Source organism: Papio anubis, chromosome 18 (assembly GCF_008728515.1).
Source record: "Papio anubis isolate 15944 chromosome 18, Panubis1.0, whole genome shotgun sequence".
Lineage (NCBI taxonomy): Eukaryota > Metazoa > Chordata > Mammalia > Primates > Cercopithecidae > Papio > Papio anubis.
Window position 1 is genome coordinate 315670 of NC_044993.1, and position 15815 is coordinate 331484.

The window sequence follows — 15815 nt, forward strand, 5'->3', positions numbered from 1 at the left end:
GCGGCCGCGTCCCTTCCGGCGGTCCGCTGCTCGGGCGGCTCCCGCACCCGCGCCGGCTGCGTTCCGGGCTCCCAGGCGCCCGCCCCGCCCCTCGGCTACCGCCGCCGCCTCCCCCGCCCGGCGCCATGGCCGCTGCGGCCGGGGACGGCACGGTGAAGCCGCTGCAGAGCGCCATGAAGTTGGCCAACGGGGCCATCGAGCTGGACACCGGCAACCGGCCCCGGGTGAGGCGGGGCGGGGGCGGGGCTTGGCCGCCGAGGGTGGCCCCTGGAGGGACCCCCGCCCCGGGAGGGCGAGGACTGGGCCGGCTCGGGCTGGGGACGCGGGGGCAGGCGCCAACGGGGACCCCCCGCGGTTCCCGGGCGAGGACGGGGGCGGGGCGCAGCCGGGCGTGCAGTGACCTTGGACAGCTCAGATCCTGCCGGCCTCGGCTTTGCAGTCCGCTCGCTGAGCCGGCGCATGAGAGCCTGGGCTCCAGCTGTTGAGGAGATGCAGCGGGAGAGTCCCCAGGCCACCTTCCAAAACCCGTGTGACGAGCAGGTCCATGCGTTCGTGCACTTTTCTGGGCAGAGATGGTAGATTTAATCCGGTTGCCACAGGGGACGGAATCCAGAGAAGGCCACATGCCCGCTCGTTTGTGAGACTTTGCAGTCGCCTTAGGAAGGAAAAGCAGGCCGGAGGGGTGTGGCCCGTTTCTGAGATGGGGCCGAATCTAAGGTTGGCGACCAGGTAGAGAAGCCGGCTCAGCCACGCCCGGCTGCCCACGGAGGGAAGGAGCCTGCCTGTGCCTAGGAGAGGCCTCGTTCCTGAATCTGCCGCTTTCCCCAAGTTGGTTTTTAGGGCAGCAGGTGCCCCCACAAGTCAGAAATCCTGCCTGGATTGTATTTTGTCTTTTTCTCTGAGGCGTAGACTTAAAGATAGGTAACTTAACAGCTAGGGATAAAACAAACACACCATATTGCTGGGCGCGGTCGCTCACGCCTGTAATCCTAACACTTTAGGAGGCCTAGGCGGCGGATCACCTGAGGTCAGGCGTTCCAGACCAACCTGGCCAACGCGGTGAAACCCCGTCTCTACTAAGAATACAAAAATTAGCCAGGCGTGGCAGTGCACACCTGTAATCCTAGCTACTTGGGACGCTGAGTAGGGGAATCACTTGAATCCGGGAGGCGGAGGTTGCAGTGACTCGAGATCCTGCCACTGTCCTCCAATCTGGGCGACAGAGTGAGACTCTGTCTCAACAAAACAAACCACCATACTGTGGTTCCGATGACCTGCACCTTGTCAGAGGGGTCACACGGCCTTGAAACGTAACATTCACATGTTCTAGGCTCCTGTGTACACTGGGAATACGTAACTCAGGGGTTCTGGGAAAGGGATTTCTCAGAACTTAAGCCGGGAAGTGATTTGAAAACTTCCAGTATCACTCCCTTTATCCTCTCAGGAAGTATTTTTTTAAGCCACTGAGTGAATCACCCTTGAGTTGCACAAGAAGGAAACGCCACACAGAGTGAAAAATGACAGCAAACTGCTGAGGTCACTTCCCCAGGCCCACTGAATGAGAACATCAGTTCCTGTGCTGGAGAGAAAGGCAGTGAGAGGAGAAAGTGAGGTCCAGCTTGTCCCTGGCTCTCTCTCTCTCTCAGGTTCTGATGTGTTTTCCAAGTCTGCAGAGCAGTGATGCTGCCTGTGCCCCAGGCAGAAAACCGTGTTCCGGCTGCAGCCAACCACTGCAGGCTCAATGTCTCTGGTGTATCTCAGAGATAAGCAGGTGGTGGGTGTTCCTTGCTTATCCCACAAGGGGACCCGGAAGGAATGATGGAGTCACTTCCCTCCACAGGCCTGACCCCACTGTTCTCTTTCCTGGACACAGGAGGCATACACAGAATACCTGAGGACCATCCACTATATCTCCCAGGCGTTACTGGAAGAAGTGGAAACCACTAAAGGTACGGCTCAGCCGGCCGGGCGTGGTGGCTCATGCCTGTAATCCCACCACTGTGGGAAGCAGAGGCGGGCGGATCACCTGAGGTCAGGAGTTCGAGACCAACCTGGCCAACGTGGCGAAGCCCCGTCTCTACTAAAAATACAAAAAGTAGCTGGCCGTGGTGGCGGGCACCTGTAATCACAGCTACTCGGGAGCGTGAGGCAGAAGAATCACTTGAACCCAGGAGGCGTAGGCTGCAGTGAGCCAAGAGATCACCCCATTGTACTCCAGCCTGGGCAACAAGAGCGAAACTCCTCAAAAAAAAAAAAAAAAAAAAAGTCATGGCTAAGGCCTGCTGCTCCCTCACGCTGGACAAATTGTGGGCAGCCTAGGCCGGGCGTGGTGGCTCACGCCTGTAATCCTACTACTTTGGTAGGCCGAGGCAGGCGGATCACAAGGTCAAGAGATCGAGACCATCCTGGCTAACACGGTCAAACCCTGTCTGTACTAAAAATGCAAAAAAGCTGGGTGTGGTGGCAGGCGCCTGTTGTCCCAGCTACTCGGGAGGCTGAGGCAGGAGAATGGCGTGAACCTGGGAGGCAGAGCTTGCAGTGAGCCAAGATCACACCACTGCACTCCAGCCTGGGCGATGGAGCCAAACTCCATCTCAAAAAAAAAAAAAAAATTGTGGGCAGCCTAGCCATTGATGAGTGCCAGGCTTCAGGGGGGTCTCCTGTATCCTTCCAGCCTGACTCAGTGTGATATAGTGGCAGGAAGGGATGAGTGTTGTGGGTAAGAGGATGGAGATTGGGGTGTGGCAAGACACTGGGTCCAGTGAGTGGCACAGAGGTGGGGCAGCATTCCAACAGTGGGGTGTGCAAAGGCCCTGAAATAGGAGTGGGTGGGGTGGGGCTGTGTGCATGCCTTGGGTGGAACTGGGGCTGTTCTGGTGTGAAGGGAAACTTGAAGAGGCTTTGAGGGAGAGACCAGCCTGGAAGCGGAGCCTCAGGTGAGGACTGAAGATGGCAGTGGCCGGACCACCCAGGACGGGAGCAGTAAACGGTCTGGAGATGTGTCCTGAGGGTGGAACAGAACAGACTTGCAGGAGGCACATGGTGACAGGAGCAGACTGGCGAGGGGGGGAACAGAAAGTTCCATGACGAACACATTAACTTTGAGGGGGCCACCAGCCACTGGACATAGGAGCACAGAGGTCAGGTGGAGCTAACAGTTGCCCCAGCTCCCTAGGGAGCCAGTGAGCTCAGCTGAGCTCTGGCGCTCCAAGATTGAGGAGTTGGGTGGAGGAGTGGCAGAGGATCCCCTGGGGAGAGCAAAGTCCCAGAAGACAGAGGAGCGCCTGTGGCCCACCATATCTGGCAAGGTGGGGATGGGTAAGGGCAGTTTCCGAAATCAGGGCCAGATAAGAAAATGGGAGTCTGTGAGAAGTTTTCTGTGAAAGGCAGCAGGGAGGTGGGTCAGGCGCTGGGGCAGTGGGTCCAGGGGTGAGTCACAGAGGCAGCTCCCACGTGTGCAGAAGGGTTGCGTGAGCAGGCCCGTGGTCACATGCAGAGGTGCTCCATGCCAAGCCTACAGGAAGGCAGGACTTTAGGGACACAGCCAGTGGGAGACGGGTGAGACAGTTCCCCTCAGCACATCCTTGTCTCTGTAAAACAGCCACTTCCCATTTAGGGTCTAGGCTCTGACAGGCCTTGATGAGGGACACACAGACTTAGCAGGCTCAGGAGGCAAAACCAGGGCAGATGATTAGAGATGAGTGGGTGGGGGGGCTTGCCCGGGGTCCACGGTGGGGCAGGGGGCTTGCCTGGAGTCCATGAGGGATAGTCGGCTTGCCCGGTGTCAGTGGGGAGTGGAAGGGGCAGTGGGCTTGCCCAGGGTCCATGGGGGGCAGTGGGGGATGAGGGGGCAGTGGGCTTGCCCGGGGGCAGTGGGCTTGCCTGGCTTTTCCATTGCCTCATTTTATCTCAGCAATAGGTAACGGTGATAGAGCCAACTGTGACCAGCCTTCTTGTCCCTCCTCCAGAAGCTAGGGAGACTGTGCCCCCGGACACCTCCAAGATGCTGAAGCTAGCACAGCAGTGTCTGGAGAGGGCCCAGTCAACGGCCACCAAGCTTGGTGGGTCTCCTGCAGTAGGCGGCTCTCCTGGGGCATCCCCCAAGCCTGCATCTCCTCTGTGGGATGTGAGCCCACCGCTTGACCTCTGGCTGCCAATGGCTTGCAGGGAAAACACGCCTGAAGGCAACCATGCCTGCCGCTGCTCCCATCCCCCAGCCTGCCGGCAGACACCGCCGCGTCTACTCCGACGAGGGAGGGAAGCTCTCTCCTTTTCTGCCACCCGAGATCTTCCAGAAGCTTCAGGGGGCAGAATCACAAAGCTCTAAGAAGTAAGATGGGCAAGACGGGAGTTGGGCTGAGCCTGGGATTGGGTTTTTGAGGCTGAGGAAGATGAGGTGATCACAGTGAATTTTTTTAAATGGGTCCCGGAATGGGAATATCCTCTTGCCTGATACAGCCAAATGCAGGCTGGGCACGGTGGCTCACGCCTGTAATCCCAGCACTGTGGGAGGCCGAGGCGAGCAGATCACCTGAGGTCAGGAGTTCCTGACCAGCTTGGCCAACATGGGGAAACCCTGTCTTTACTAAAAATACAAAAATTAGCTGGCTGTGGTGGCGTGCACCTGTAATCCCAGCTACTTGGGAGACTGAGTCAGGGGAATCACTTGAGTCTGGAAGGTGGAGGTTGCAGTGAGCCGAGATCACGCCATTGCATTCCAGCCTGGGCAACAAGAGCAAAACACCATCTCAAAAAAAAAAAAAAAGAAAAAAAAATTAGGCATAGTGGTGTGCCCCTGTAGTCCCAGCTACTAGGGAGGCTGAGGTGGGAGGGTGGGAGGCTCACTTGAGCCTGACAGGTTGAGGGTGCAGCCGTAATGGTGCCAGTGCACTCCAGCCTGGGCAACAAAACGAGACTCTAATAAAAAAAAAAATTAGCTGGGAACAAGAATAAATTACATATATATGTCTAAGTACATGCATACGTACAAAAGTGAGCAGACAAGTTTATAATAGCATAGCAGACATAGCTGAAGAGCAAATTCATGTATTGGAAAAAAGGTCAAAAGATATCCAGAATGAATCACAGAAACAAAAATTAAAGACAGAAAACAAGAGATGGAGCTGGGCGCGGTGGCTTACGCCTGTAATCCCAGCACTTTGGGAGGCCAAGGCAGGCGGATCACAAGGTCAGGAGTTCGAGACCAGCCTGGCCAATATGGTGAAACCCCGTCTCTACTAAAAATACAAGGCTGGGCGCGGTGGCTCAAGCCTGTAATCCCAGCACTTTGGGAGGCCGAGATGGGCGGATCACGCAGGTCAGGAGATCGAGACCATCTTGGCTAACACGGGTGAAACCCCCGCCTGCCGGGCTGTGGCTCAAGCCTGTAATCCCAGCATCTGGGAGGCCGACGGGCGGATCACGAGGTCAGAGATCGAGACCATCCTGGCTAACACGGTGAAACCCCGCCTCTACTAAAAATACAAAAACTAGTCAAGCGAAGTGGCGGGCTTCGTGGTCCCAGCTACCGGGAGGCTGAGGCAGGAGAATGGCGTGAACCCGGGAGGCGTGGGAGCTGGCAGTGAGCTGAGATCCCGCCACCGCACTCCAGCCTGGGCGACACAGCCGATAGACTAAGTCTCAAAAAAAAAAAAAAAAAAAAAAAAAAGAAACCCCTGTCTCTACTAAAAAAAAATACAAAAACTAGCCGGCAAGGTGGGATGGGCTTCTGTAGTCCCAGCTACTCGGGAGGCTGAGGCAGGAGAGTGGCCTAAACCCGGAGTATGGAGCTTGCAGTGAGCTGGAGATCCGGCCACTGCACTCCCAGCCTGGGCGACAGAGCGAGATTCTGTCTCAAAAAAAAAAAAAAAAAAAAAATTAGCCGCGCGTGGTGGCGGGTGCCTGTAGTCCCAGCTACTAGGGAGGCTGAGGCAGGAGAATCGCTTGAACCCAGGAGGTGGAGGTTGCCATGAACCTAGATCATACCAGTGCACTCCAGCCTGGGTGACAGAGTGAGACTATGTCACACACACACAAAAAGAGAGAGATGGAAGCCTAACGTGTTCACTGGAGTTCCAGAAAGAAAATGGGAGAGAGGCATTATTAGACGTTAGAATGGCAGACAGTTGTCTAGAACATCATGATGAAAAATACAGACACAAATGCAAAAAGCCCAATGAATCCCAAGTGGGAGAGACAAGAAGGGCCCACTCTGTCCCTGCTGTGGTGGCGCCTGGCTTCCCAGTCACCTCGTTTCTGCAAGTGTGGCTTCAGGGCAGGGTGGCCAGGAGCCAGGCTCTGTCTTTCCTCCTCCTTGTCCCCACCACCACCCTCTACTGTCCCTGACAGTAGGAAAGTAAGAGGGACGGAAGCTTTCAAGGTGGAGTGGCTGTTAGGAACTGTCTAAAGGAGGTAGAACACTTCTTCCTTTCACGGGTCACAGACTGTTCTAGCCGTTTGACCCATATAGTGCCTTTAAAGCAGGGGTGTCCAATCTGTTACCTTCCCTGGACCGCGCTGGAAGAACTGTCTTAGGCCACACATAAAATACATTAACACTAACGATAGCCGATGAGTTTAAAAAAAAATTGCAAGGCCGGGCTCAGTGGCTCATGCCTGTAATCCCAGCACTTTGGAAAGCCAAGGCAGGCGAATTACCTGAGGTCACGAGTTCGAGATCAGCCTGGCCAACATGATGAAACCCCCCATCTTTACTAAAAACTATAAAAATTAGCTGGGCATGGTGGCACACACCTGTAATCCCAGCTACTTGGGAAGCTGAGGCAGGAGAATCACTTGAACCCAGGAGGCGGAGGTTTCAGTGAGCCGAGATTGTGCCACTGCACTCCAACCTGAGCAACAGAATGAGACTCTGTCTCAAAAAAACAAACAAAAAAAATTGCAAAAAAACAGGTTTTTTTTGTTTTTTTGGGTTTTTTTTTTGAGACACAGTCTCTGTCATCCAGGCTGGCATGCAGGCACATGCTACCACGCCCGGCCAATTTTTGGTATTTTTAATAGAGACTGGGTTTCAACATGTTAGCCAGGATAGTCTCAATCTCCTGACCTCGTGATCTGCCCGCCTTGTCCTCCCAAAGTGCTGGGATTACAGGCGTGAGCCACTGTGCCCGGCCCCCAGTGATGTTTTAAGGAAGTTTAGGAATTTGTGTTGGGCCACATTCAAAGTCATCCAGCCCTCGGGTTGTTGCACAAGCATGCTTTAACAAGATTCATGCTGTTGCCAAACACATATAACTGATCTCCATAGAAGTCCAGTGGTCCAGCTTCTCTTGAAAAGCCAAAAGTCCTGGCAATACCAAAACCTGTTTTTTTTTGTTGTTGTTGTTGTTTTTAACGTTTTTTGTTTTGGTTTTGGTTTTTTGAGACAGAATCTCGCTCTATCACCCCGGCTCAAGTGCAGCGGCCAGATTTCGGTTCACTGCAACCTCGCCTCCCGGGATCAAGCAGTTCTGCCTCAGCCTCCCGAGTAGATGAGATTACAAGTGTGCACCATCAAGCCCAGCTAATTTTTGTATTTTTAGTGGAGATGGGCTTTCACCATGTTGGCCAGGCTGGTCTCGAACTCCTGACCTCAGGTGATCCGCCTGGCCTCAGCCTCCTAAAGTGCTGGGATTACAGGCAGGAGCCACTGCACCTGGCCAAAATCTGGGTTTTGGAAGAGGAAGCAAGAAGGGGCAGATGTTGCAGCCCAGGCCAGATAGCTCCCCTCCTCTTCCTCCTCACCTCCTGGCCTCAGAGCAATCCGGGAGGATGAGAGAGGCTCCTCTGGTGGCCAGACACCACTGGGCTTCCTGGGGTCTAGAGGTCTAGACAGCAGCTCTGTCACATTTCCAGAGAGCTGACGCCACTGGAGGAGGCCTCCCTGCAGAATCAGAAGCTGAAGGCTGCCTATGAGGCCCGAATGGCCCGGCTAGACCCCAGCCAGGCCATGCAGAAGACATCCCTGGTGAGTGGGGGCTACAGAGGGCCTGGGGGTGCGTCGGCGCGGTGTGTGTGGGGCGTCGGTCTTACTCCCTCCTTCCCCGCCCAGACCCTCTCTCTACAGCGGCAGATGATGGAGAACCTAGTGATCGCCAAAGCCCGGGAGGAGACAGCACCCTTTCTGACCACCCGAGGGGAAACTCGGTGTGGCTTTGAGCCAAGGGCAGAGAAGGGGACAGCGAGGGGGGCAGAGGTTCCAGGGTCGGGGTACAGGGCTGAGGGGCTTCCCGCTTTGCAGAGGCATGGCCTCAGGGGAAGGTCCTCACCCCCATCCCCCAGGCTCTCTGGCTCGGCCCTCCTGGCTGGAGCGCAGGCTGCCTTCTGCCCCAGAAGCCTCACCTGGGGACAGCTCCTCATTGAGGGGGGCGGTCCCTGTGACGTCTCGGCCTCTCGGGGTGTGGGACGGGGTTGGGAACCGAGGGCCCGCTCAGATCCGACGCTCGGCCCCTTGACTCTGCACCCAGCTCCAGAGAAAGATGGAGGAGCGCCGGCTGCGGCTCCAGGAGGCCGCCAACAGGTGGGATTCCTGCCCGCCCCTGGGGCGGCTTTGGGGAGGGCCTGGCCCGGGGACCCACCACGTGCCTTTCTCCCCAGGAGGTTTTGCAGCCAGGTCGCCTTGACCCCGGAGGAACGGGAGCAGCGGGCCCTTTACGCCGCCGTCCTGGAGTACGAGCAGGACCACGTGCGTCCCCCTCCGGCCCAGGCTTTGTAGGAGGATCCCGGCGAGGGGGCGGGGCCAGAGCCGAGTGGGAGGGCCCAGTGAGGGGGCGGGGCCAGAGCCGAGTGGGAGGGCCCGGCGAGGGGGCGGGGCCAGAGCAGAGTGGGAGGGCTCAGCGAGGGGGCGGGGCCAGAGTAGAGTGGGAGGGCCCAGCGAGGGGCGGGGCCAGGGCTGCGTGGAGGCGGGGTTTAGCGAGGGGGCCGGACCAGGGGTCGCGTGGGAGGGTCCCAGCGTGGGAGGGTCCCAGCAAGGGAGCAGGGCCAGGTTCACCTAAGGTCTCCCTCAGGTGTGGGTGGGGGCGGGGGCGGGTCGCTGGCGCTGGGTTTCCTGCACCCGGGACGGGCTCCCACAGTCTCTAGGGGTCGGCATTGGTGGGAGGTGAGGCGCGTCCGGTCGTGGCGGACCCACCGTGCTTTCCTTCAAGGCCACTTGTCCCATAGGACTGGCCGAAGCACTGGAAGGCCAAGCTCAAGAGGAGCCCGGGGGACCTGTCTCTCGTGACCAGCCTGGTCTCACACCTGCTCAGGTAGCTGGGCCTTCAGGCCCCGCAGAGCCCCTGCGCACCGGCCTTGGGCGCCTCTCCCTGGTGCCAGGTGCCGGAGAGGGCTGGACTGACCCAGGGACCCTGTGCCCCGGCCACGTGGACACCGCAGCTCCCTTTGCGCCGAGGGCGTTTCTCGGCTTCTCTAACCTCCCCAGCGCGGGCGGGGGCAGACTTTCCAACATTCACTGTCAGGAGGTAACGCGAGTCACTTCTCTGAAACCGGGCGTAGCGCAGCGCCTGTGGATGCCACGGGGCGGCCGGGGCTGGCCGCGTTCTCACGCCCTCCTCTCCCGCAGCCTCCCCGACCACCCGATCGCGCAGCTCCTGAGGCGGCTGCAGTGCGCCGTGTACAGCGCCCTGTACCCCGCCGTGAGCAGAGCAGCCGCGCCAGCCCCGGGCTGCTGCCCCCAGACCCCCAACCCCGGAAGCCGACGGCTGCGGCCCTCGCAGAGCCTCCATTGCATGCTGTCCCCGCCCGAGCCCATGGCGGCCCCGCGGCCCCAGGACTGCCCCCCCACGCCCCCACTCCAGCCCGGCCCCGTGGGGCCTCCCTCGCCCCTGGGGGACACCGCATCTGGATTGCCGGACAAGGACAGCTCATTCGAGGACCTGGAGCAGTTCCTGGGGACGTCTGAGCGGCAGGGCCAGGGCCGTGGGGTGCAGCCGGAGCCCCAGCTGCAGCAGCTGAAGAGCGCGGTGGAGGAGATCCACAACGCCATCGGTGAGGCCAGGCCCTCACTGGGAGAGCGGCCGCAGCTCTTCACCCCTGCTTGCTGGTCCATTTCAAGCTTGTTTGGGAAAGGGTCTGTCGATCAGAGCCTCTGATCAGACTCATGTCCACCCAGCCTATGCCTCAGCCCTTCTCATTTTGGAAATAGACTGGTAGCGACGGGGTTTCACCATGTTGGTCAAGCTGTTCTCAAACTCATGACCTCAGGTGATCTGCCCACCTCGGCCTCCCAAAGTGCTGGGATTACAGGCGTGAGCCACCGCGCCCGGCCTAGAGTTTTTTTTTATGGTGACTCCCGATTTTTTTTTGAGACGGAGTCTCGCTCTGTCACCCAGGCTGGAGTGCAGTGGCCGGATCTCTGCTCACTGCAAGCTCCGCCTCCCGGGTTTACGCCATTCTCCTGGCTCAGCCTCCCGAGTAGCTGGGACTACAGGCGCTCGCCACCTCGCCCGGCTAGTTTTTTGTACTTTTTAGTAGAGACGGGGTTTCACCGTGTTAGCCAGGATGGTCTCGATCTCCTGACCTTGTGATCCGCCCGTCTCGGCCTCCCAAAGTGCTAGGATTACAGGCTTGAGCCACCGCGCCCGGCCCGGCCTAGAGTTTTCTAAGAACCAGTGAGGGCGGCCCGACAGCCTCCCCGGCAGCGATCTCGCTGTGCTGCCCACACACTGAGGAACTTGGCCAGGGTCCCCACCCACAGGGGTTGATTCTAAAGTCTCCCCTGGTCCCTGCGGTTTTGGGTAAAGGCCCTTTTGAGAAAGGGATCATTCTCCAGTGTTTTCTCAGGCTGCTGGCCCAACAGGGCAGCAGCCGTAGGTGACAGTTTCTGGTCCCAGACTCCCTGCCCTGGGCCAGGAGGGTCAGGGGTGGGTGCAGGAGGCTTGAAGGCGGTGGAAAGAGGACCAGACAGGGCGCTCTCCCCTCTGCTCCTGGACACTGCCAGTTGGTCTGCCTCTCAGAGAGCTTACTTGGGCGGAAGAAGGCCCCATGGCTTAGAGCCACTTGACCCGGCAGGGGAGGAACCTATGTGGACGTGTCTGGCTCTGTTCCCAGCAGACAGGCTGCTCTCGCTGACCCTTCTGGCCTTTGAAGGCCTAAACACAGCTGCCTCCAAGGACCGCTGCCTGGCATGCATTGAGGAGCCCTTTTTCTCCCCGCTGTGGCCTCTGCTGCTGGCCCTGTACAGGTATGGGTCCAGCCGTACAACCGTGTGGCCTGGTGTCTCCCAGGAGGCCTGCCCTGCTCCCTGGCACTGTCTGCTCCCCTCAATGCCCCCTAGCCTGTGGCTTTCCATGAGGCCATCCTCAGGCGCTTCCAGTTTGCAGGTAGGACTGTGGGCACCCTCCCGTGCCTGGCGTCTTGCGAACACTGGGGCTCTTTGCTTGGGATACATCGTCAGTTTTCTCCAGACCTGAGCTCCAGCCACAGCCCTGCTTCTGTCCCCGGGGCAAGGTCCCTGGGGCAGCTTAGCCTGGTCTCTCTCTGCCCCAGGAGTGTGCACCGAGCCCGGGAGGCTGCCCTGAGCAGGAGCATGGAGCTCTACAGGAATGCACCCCCCACCGCCATTGGCATCCCCACCAAGCTCCTCCCCCAGAACCCTGAGGCCAAGGGGGCCACTGGCTACCCCTACTGCGCCGCGGCCCAGGAGCTTGGACTGCTGGTCCTGGAGAGCTGCCCCCAGAAGAAGCTGGAGTGCATAGGTCAGCAGGGGGAGGGGCAGGCTCCCATCCCAGTAGGTGACCTGGAGCCTGTGTCTTCACCACTGAGCTTCTCTTGTCACGTGCCGGTGGGGAGGGGGGAGACCAGGACAAAAGTGGAGTCTGAGCAGTGTCCCCAGGGTCACCGCAGCTCTTCCCAGTCTCAGCAGTGTCCCCAGGGTCACCCCAGCTCTTCCCAGCCCTGCACACCAGGATGTGGGCAGGTGGGTGGGCGAGGTATAAGGGGTGGCTCAGGCTGCCCCTGAAACCTTGCCTGTGGCGCAGTGCGGACCCTGCGGCTCATCTGTGTCTGCGCAGAAGACTACTGCCCCACGCCGGAGGCCACACCCCAGGCCGGGCCCCAGGCCGGGCCCCAGCCCATCGCTGCAGCTGCCATGTGAGTCCCAGGAGGGTGAGGTGTGGCCAGGGAGGAAGGGCCATAGAAAGGCAATGGTCACGGGAGGGACTGTCTTCCTGCCCCTTAGCCTCGTGCCAGCCAGCTGCACTGTACAAGCAGGAGGGGCCGTGTGGGCCCAGCCCTGGCTCCGCAGTGCAGTTTAGGGACAGCCTCACCACACCCAGGGGGCTTCCTGTGCCTCGGGACAGGAGGGCACAGAGATTGCGGCCAGCACGGCCAGGATGGCTCCACAGCTGCTGGGTTTGTGGAGTGAGAGGCCCCTGGCCCCAAACCACGGCCACTGTGCCCTCCCCACAGTGGTGCCGACGACCTGCTGCCCATCCTGTCCTTCGTGGTGCTAAGGAGCGGCCTCCCTCAGCTGGTGTCAGAGTGCGCGGCCCTGGAGGAGTTCATCCATGAGGGGTAGAGCCCGGCGGGGGCAGGGCGGGGGTCTCTGTGGGAAGAGCAGGGACCTCATCCCTCAACCTAAACGGTGGTTGTCAGTGGCATCTGGGAGGGCAGCGTGTGGCTCCGTCACAGCCACGCCTTTGGACAGCCCCTGTGGGTCTACCTGTGCAGAGTGCCTGCTGCCACATGTCCCATGCCTTCGCTTAGCTCAGCCTCTCCCCAACAGCAGGAGCTGGGGGCTGCCCCAAGCAACATCTGCCTGGGGAGGCAACGGTCAGGGGATCGAGGGGCATCCCTGGCTCTGCCGTCCAAGGACAAGCACAGAGTGGCTGGGAAAGGCCCCCTCTAGCCCAGCCGCCCTGACAGCCCCACCTGCGCACCCTCAGCACCCAGATCCTGAACTGGGAGGGCAGACACTGCCATCTGGAGGGCCGGGGGTGTCCCTCTGTTCCTCCAGATGACACCGGCTGCCCCTGCCATCCGTGCAGGTACCTAATCGGAGAGGAGGGCTACTGCCTGACATCACTGCAGAGTGCCCTGAGCTACGTGGAGCTGCTGCCCCAGGGAGGCCTGGCCAAGTAGTAGAGCCAGACCCCAGGGCCCCTGCAGGGCCCGGCCTCGCCTCCCAGGGCCATCTCTCCTGCACCTAGAGCCACGGGGTCTACTGAGGACCATTCTGGAGCCTCACGCTGCTCTGCACACGGCGGGGGCTTGTCCACTGTGGTGTACTCTCCAGCTCTTGCCCCTTCCCCACCTCACATCTAACCCTGGAGCTTGGGGTTGGCACCTCTGCCCCAATAGAGTGGGGCTGAATCAGCTACAGGAGGAACCTGCTCACCTGTGCAGGCCTCAGAGAGGCCCCGAGAAGGGAAGCTGCGGGCTCCGGTGGGTGCGGGCTCAGTGATGAGCATCTGGCTGGGTTTGCTCAGAGCCTCACTGGGGCAGCTCCTGGGGAGCGTCAGGGAAGAGGGGTCCCTGAGCCAGCCAGCGGTGGAGACGGCAGTCCAGTTTCTGTCCCCTGTGACCCCTAGAAGGGGAGTTGTAGCCCCATGAACTAGTTTCTTGTCTGGATCAGGAACAAGGGCCGGCTGGTGCCTAGGGTGCACCTGGTGGGAGGCTGTGCTGTTTGCTGATGGGCAGGGACATCCCTGCGAGGTCCAGGGCTCTGAGCCCAGGACATTCCCTGCCCCTTGCTCACCTTGTCTGTGGGCCGTGAACATTCCGGGACCCTGGGCATCTTCTCCAGGTCCGTGCAGCCCAAGGGTCAGCCCTCTTTAACTGTCACATGCTGCCCCCACCCAGCCTGAAATAAAGAGGTCACTGCTGTGCTTTGCCGTGTGGCTCCCTGAATCCCCACCCCACTGGCCAGGCAGCACAACCACCCCTGCTGCCCACGGCAGAGGCCACTGAGGATGTGGGGGAAGGAGCCACAGCCCAGCCCCAAACCAAGCCTGGCCCCACCTCTTGAGCATCTGTCAGCCTCCAAGACCCTCTGGATAGAAGCAGGATCCTCTTGGGGCTGTTCCTGGCCAGGCAGGTGTGGGCTTCACCCTCTTGGACAGGAGAGCTCCGCAGGGCATCAGTGGGTGGGAAGGAGGGAGGTGAGGCTGGGGTCCTAGGTCATCACTGGGGACCTAAGCCCAGAGCAGTCACCCGAGGGTCTTGGGAATCATCACCGTTCTGTGCATGGGGACACAAATGCTCTGAGGTGCACAGAAGGCCGCCGTGAACAGCATCTGCCAGGGGGGTGTGGGCAGATCAGGATGTAGTGTTCCTCAAGAAAGGCACCGCCAGCAGCTTGAGATGACATGAGGAGGCAGGTGGCAGGGCTGGTGGGGTGGAGGTCCCAGCCCTCGATGCTACCAGGAGCTGGCTGTGGGGCAGTGTCGCTGTCCTCGGAAACAGTCTTAAAAGCAGTAGCTGTGGACGTCGCTGAGATGCTCTGTGCTTGCACCCTCAGGAGTGGCTGGTTTACCCCCGAGGACCCCATGGGGAGACAGAAGAAGTGTCTCTGGGTGGGGGCAGAGCTGGAGCATCTGTCCTAGCCCTCGATGTGAACCCCAGCTGGCCATGGTGCCTTGGAGCTTGGGTAGGGTCCCTGCTCCGGCCTCAGTGTTGGGTGTCTAGAAGATGGGATTTTAAAGCCTGCTTCATGGAATGGTGGAGATGAGCTCTGTCTTGAACAAATCCTGGCGTGGGAGCACCTGCTGGTTTGGCATCGGGCCACACCTGCAGCCTGAGCACTTTGGGGGCCGGGAACGTCCCGGCTCAGCTGTCTCCCTGGCACTGAGAGCCGGCACTTTGGGGGCCGGGAACGTCCCGGCTCGGCTGTCTCCCTGGCACTGAGAGCTGGCAGACGTGTTCAGGTGCTGCTGCTTGCTGTGCAACTTTGCCCTCTCTGAGCTTGCGGCTCCCCCATCAGACAGGAATTAATAATATAATTCCTTTTAGAAATCCTACAAATAAAGAAAAAACTAAGAGCCCCAATTAGAAAAACAGCAGAAGCTGGCCAGGCATCGTAGCTCACACCTGTAATCCCAGCACTTTGGGAGGCCAAGGTGGGCGGATCACGAGGTCAGGAGATCGAGACCATCCTGGCTAACAAGGTAAAACCATGTCTCTACTGAAAATAAAACATTAGCGGGTCATGGTGGCAGGCGCCTGTAGTCCCAGCTACAGCTACTCGGGAGGCTGAGGCAGGAGAATGGTGTGAACCCGGGAGGCGGAGCTTGCAGTGAGCCAAGATCGCGCCTGCACTCCAGCCTGGGCGACAGAATCATGTCTCCCTAAATTCCAGTGTTGAGATCTGAACCCCCAGGACCTCAATGGGACTGTGTTTGGAGACAGGCTGTCTACAGAGGTGATGATGTTAAAGTAGGTCACCAGGGTACCTGCTGTCTATAGTTGGTGCCAACTGTCGGCTGGGACCTCAGGGCTGTCAGAACAACGACCTGAGGACTGGATGGGTCTCCAGCGGCTGCCGAAACGACCACAAAATGGGTGCCTTACAACGGCAGAAATGTTCTCTCTCACCATTTTACAGGCCTGAAGTCAAAATCAAGCTGTCAGCAGGGCTGACTCCCTCTGGAGGCTTTAGGGTAGAATTCCTTTTGCCTCCAGCTTCTGCTGGCTCTAACATAGCTTGTGTTACCTTAGCTCACGCTCCCTCGTCCCACTCTGCCTCTGTCTTTAGGCGGTCTTCTCTCCAGTGCGTTCATATCTAAGTTTCCCTCTTCTCATAAGGACACCAGTCATATTGGATTTAGAGGCCATGCCAACCCAGAACAACCTCATCTTATCTTGATTCTGTCTGGAAAAAC

The 15815-nt window shown here is 59.1% G+C and overlaps 1 protein-coding gene across 8 annotated transcripts; it reads left to right on the top strand.

Moving 5' to 3' along the window:
• The first annotated feature begins 5 nt into the window (after window positions 1–5).
• VPS9D1 (VPS9 domain containing 1) lies at window positions 6–13824 on the top strand. 8 transcript variants are annotated; one of them, XM_009197096.3, is made up of 15 exons: window positions 6–224; window positions 1874–1949; window positions 3969–4061; window positions 4168–4330; window positions 7855–7966; window positions 8051–8113; window positions 8466–8518; window positions 8596–8683; window positions 9160–9245; window positions 9560–9984; window positions 11008–11179; window positions 11485–11693; window positions 11976–12087; window positions 12406–12510; window positions 12984–13824. In XM_009197096.3, exons 1-15 carry the CDS (start codon window positions 126–128, stop codon window positions 13075–13077), a joined length of 1950 nt encoding a protein of 649 aa, XP_009195360.1. In that variant the 5' UTR covers window positions 6–125; the 3' UTR covers window positions 13078–13824. The 8 variants fall into 8 exon arrangements, with proteins under 8 accessions (XP_009195360.1, XP_017809179.1, XP_003917388.1 ...); XM_017953690.2 differs by having other exon boundaries at window positions 11047–11179; XM_003917339.2 differs by having other exon boundaries at window positions 11050–11179.
• Window positions 13825–15815: the final 1991 nt, after the last annotated feature.

Excerpts from the sequence above, each read along its gene's own strand:
- VPS9D1 (XM_009197096.3), top strand. The coding sequence starts at position 126 with ATGGCCGCTGCGGCCGGGGACGGCACGGTGAAGCCGCTGCAGAGCGCC. Across the intron at positions 9,985-11,007 it reads GGAGATCCACAACGCCATCG|GGGAGGAACCTATGTGGACG; the intron begins GTGAGGCCAGGC and ends TTGACCCGGCAG. Across the intron at positions 11,694-11,975 it reads GAAGAAGCTGGAGTGCATAG|TGCGGACCCTGCGGCTCATC; the intron begins GTCAGCAGGGGG and ends CCTGTGGCGCAG.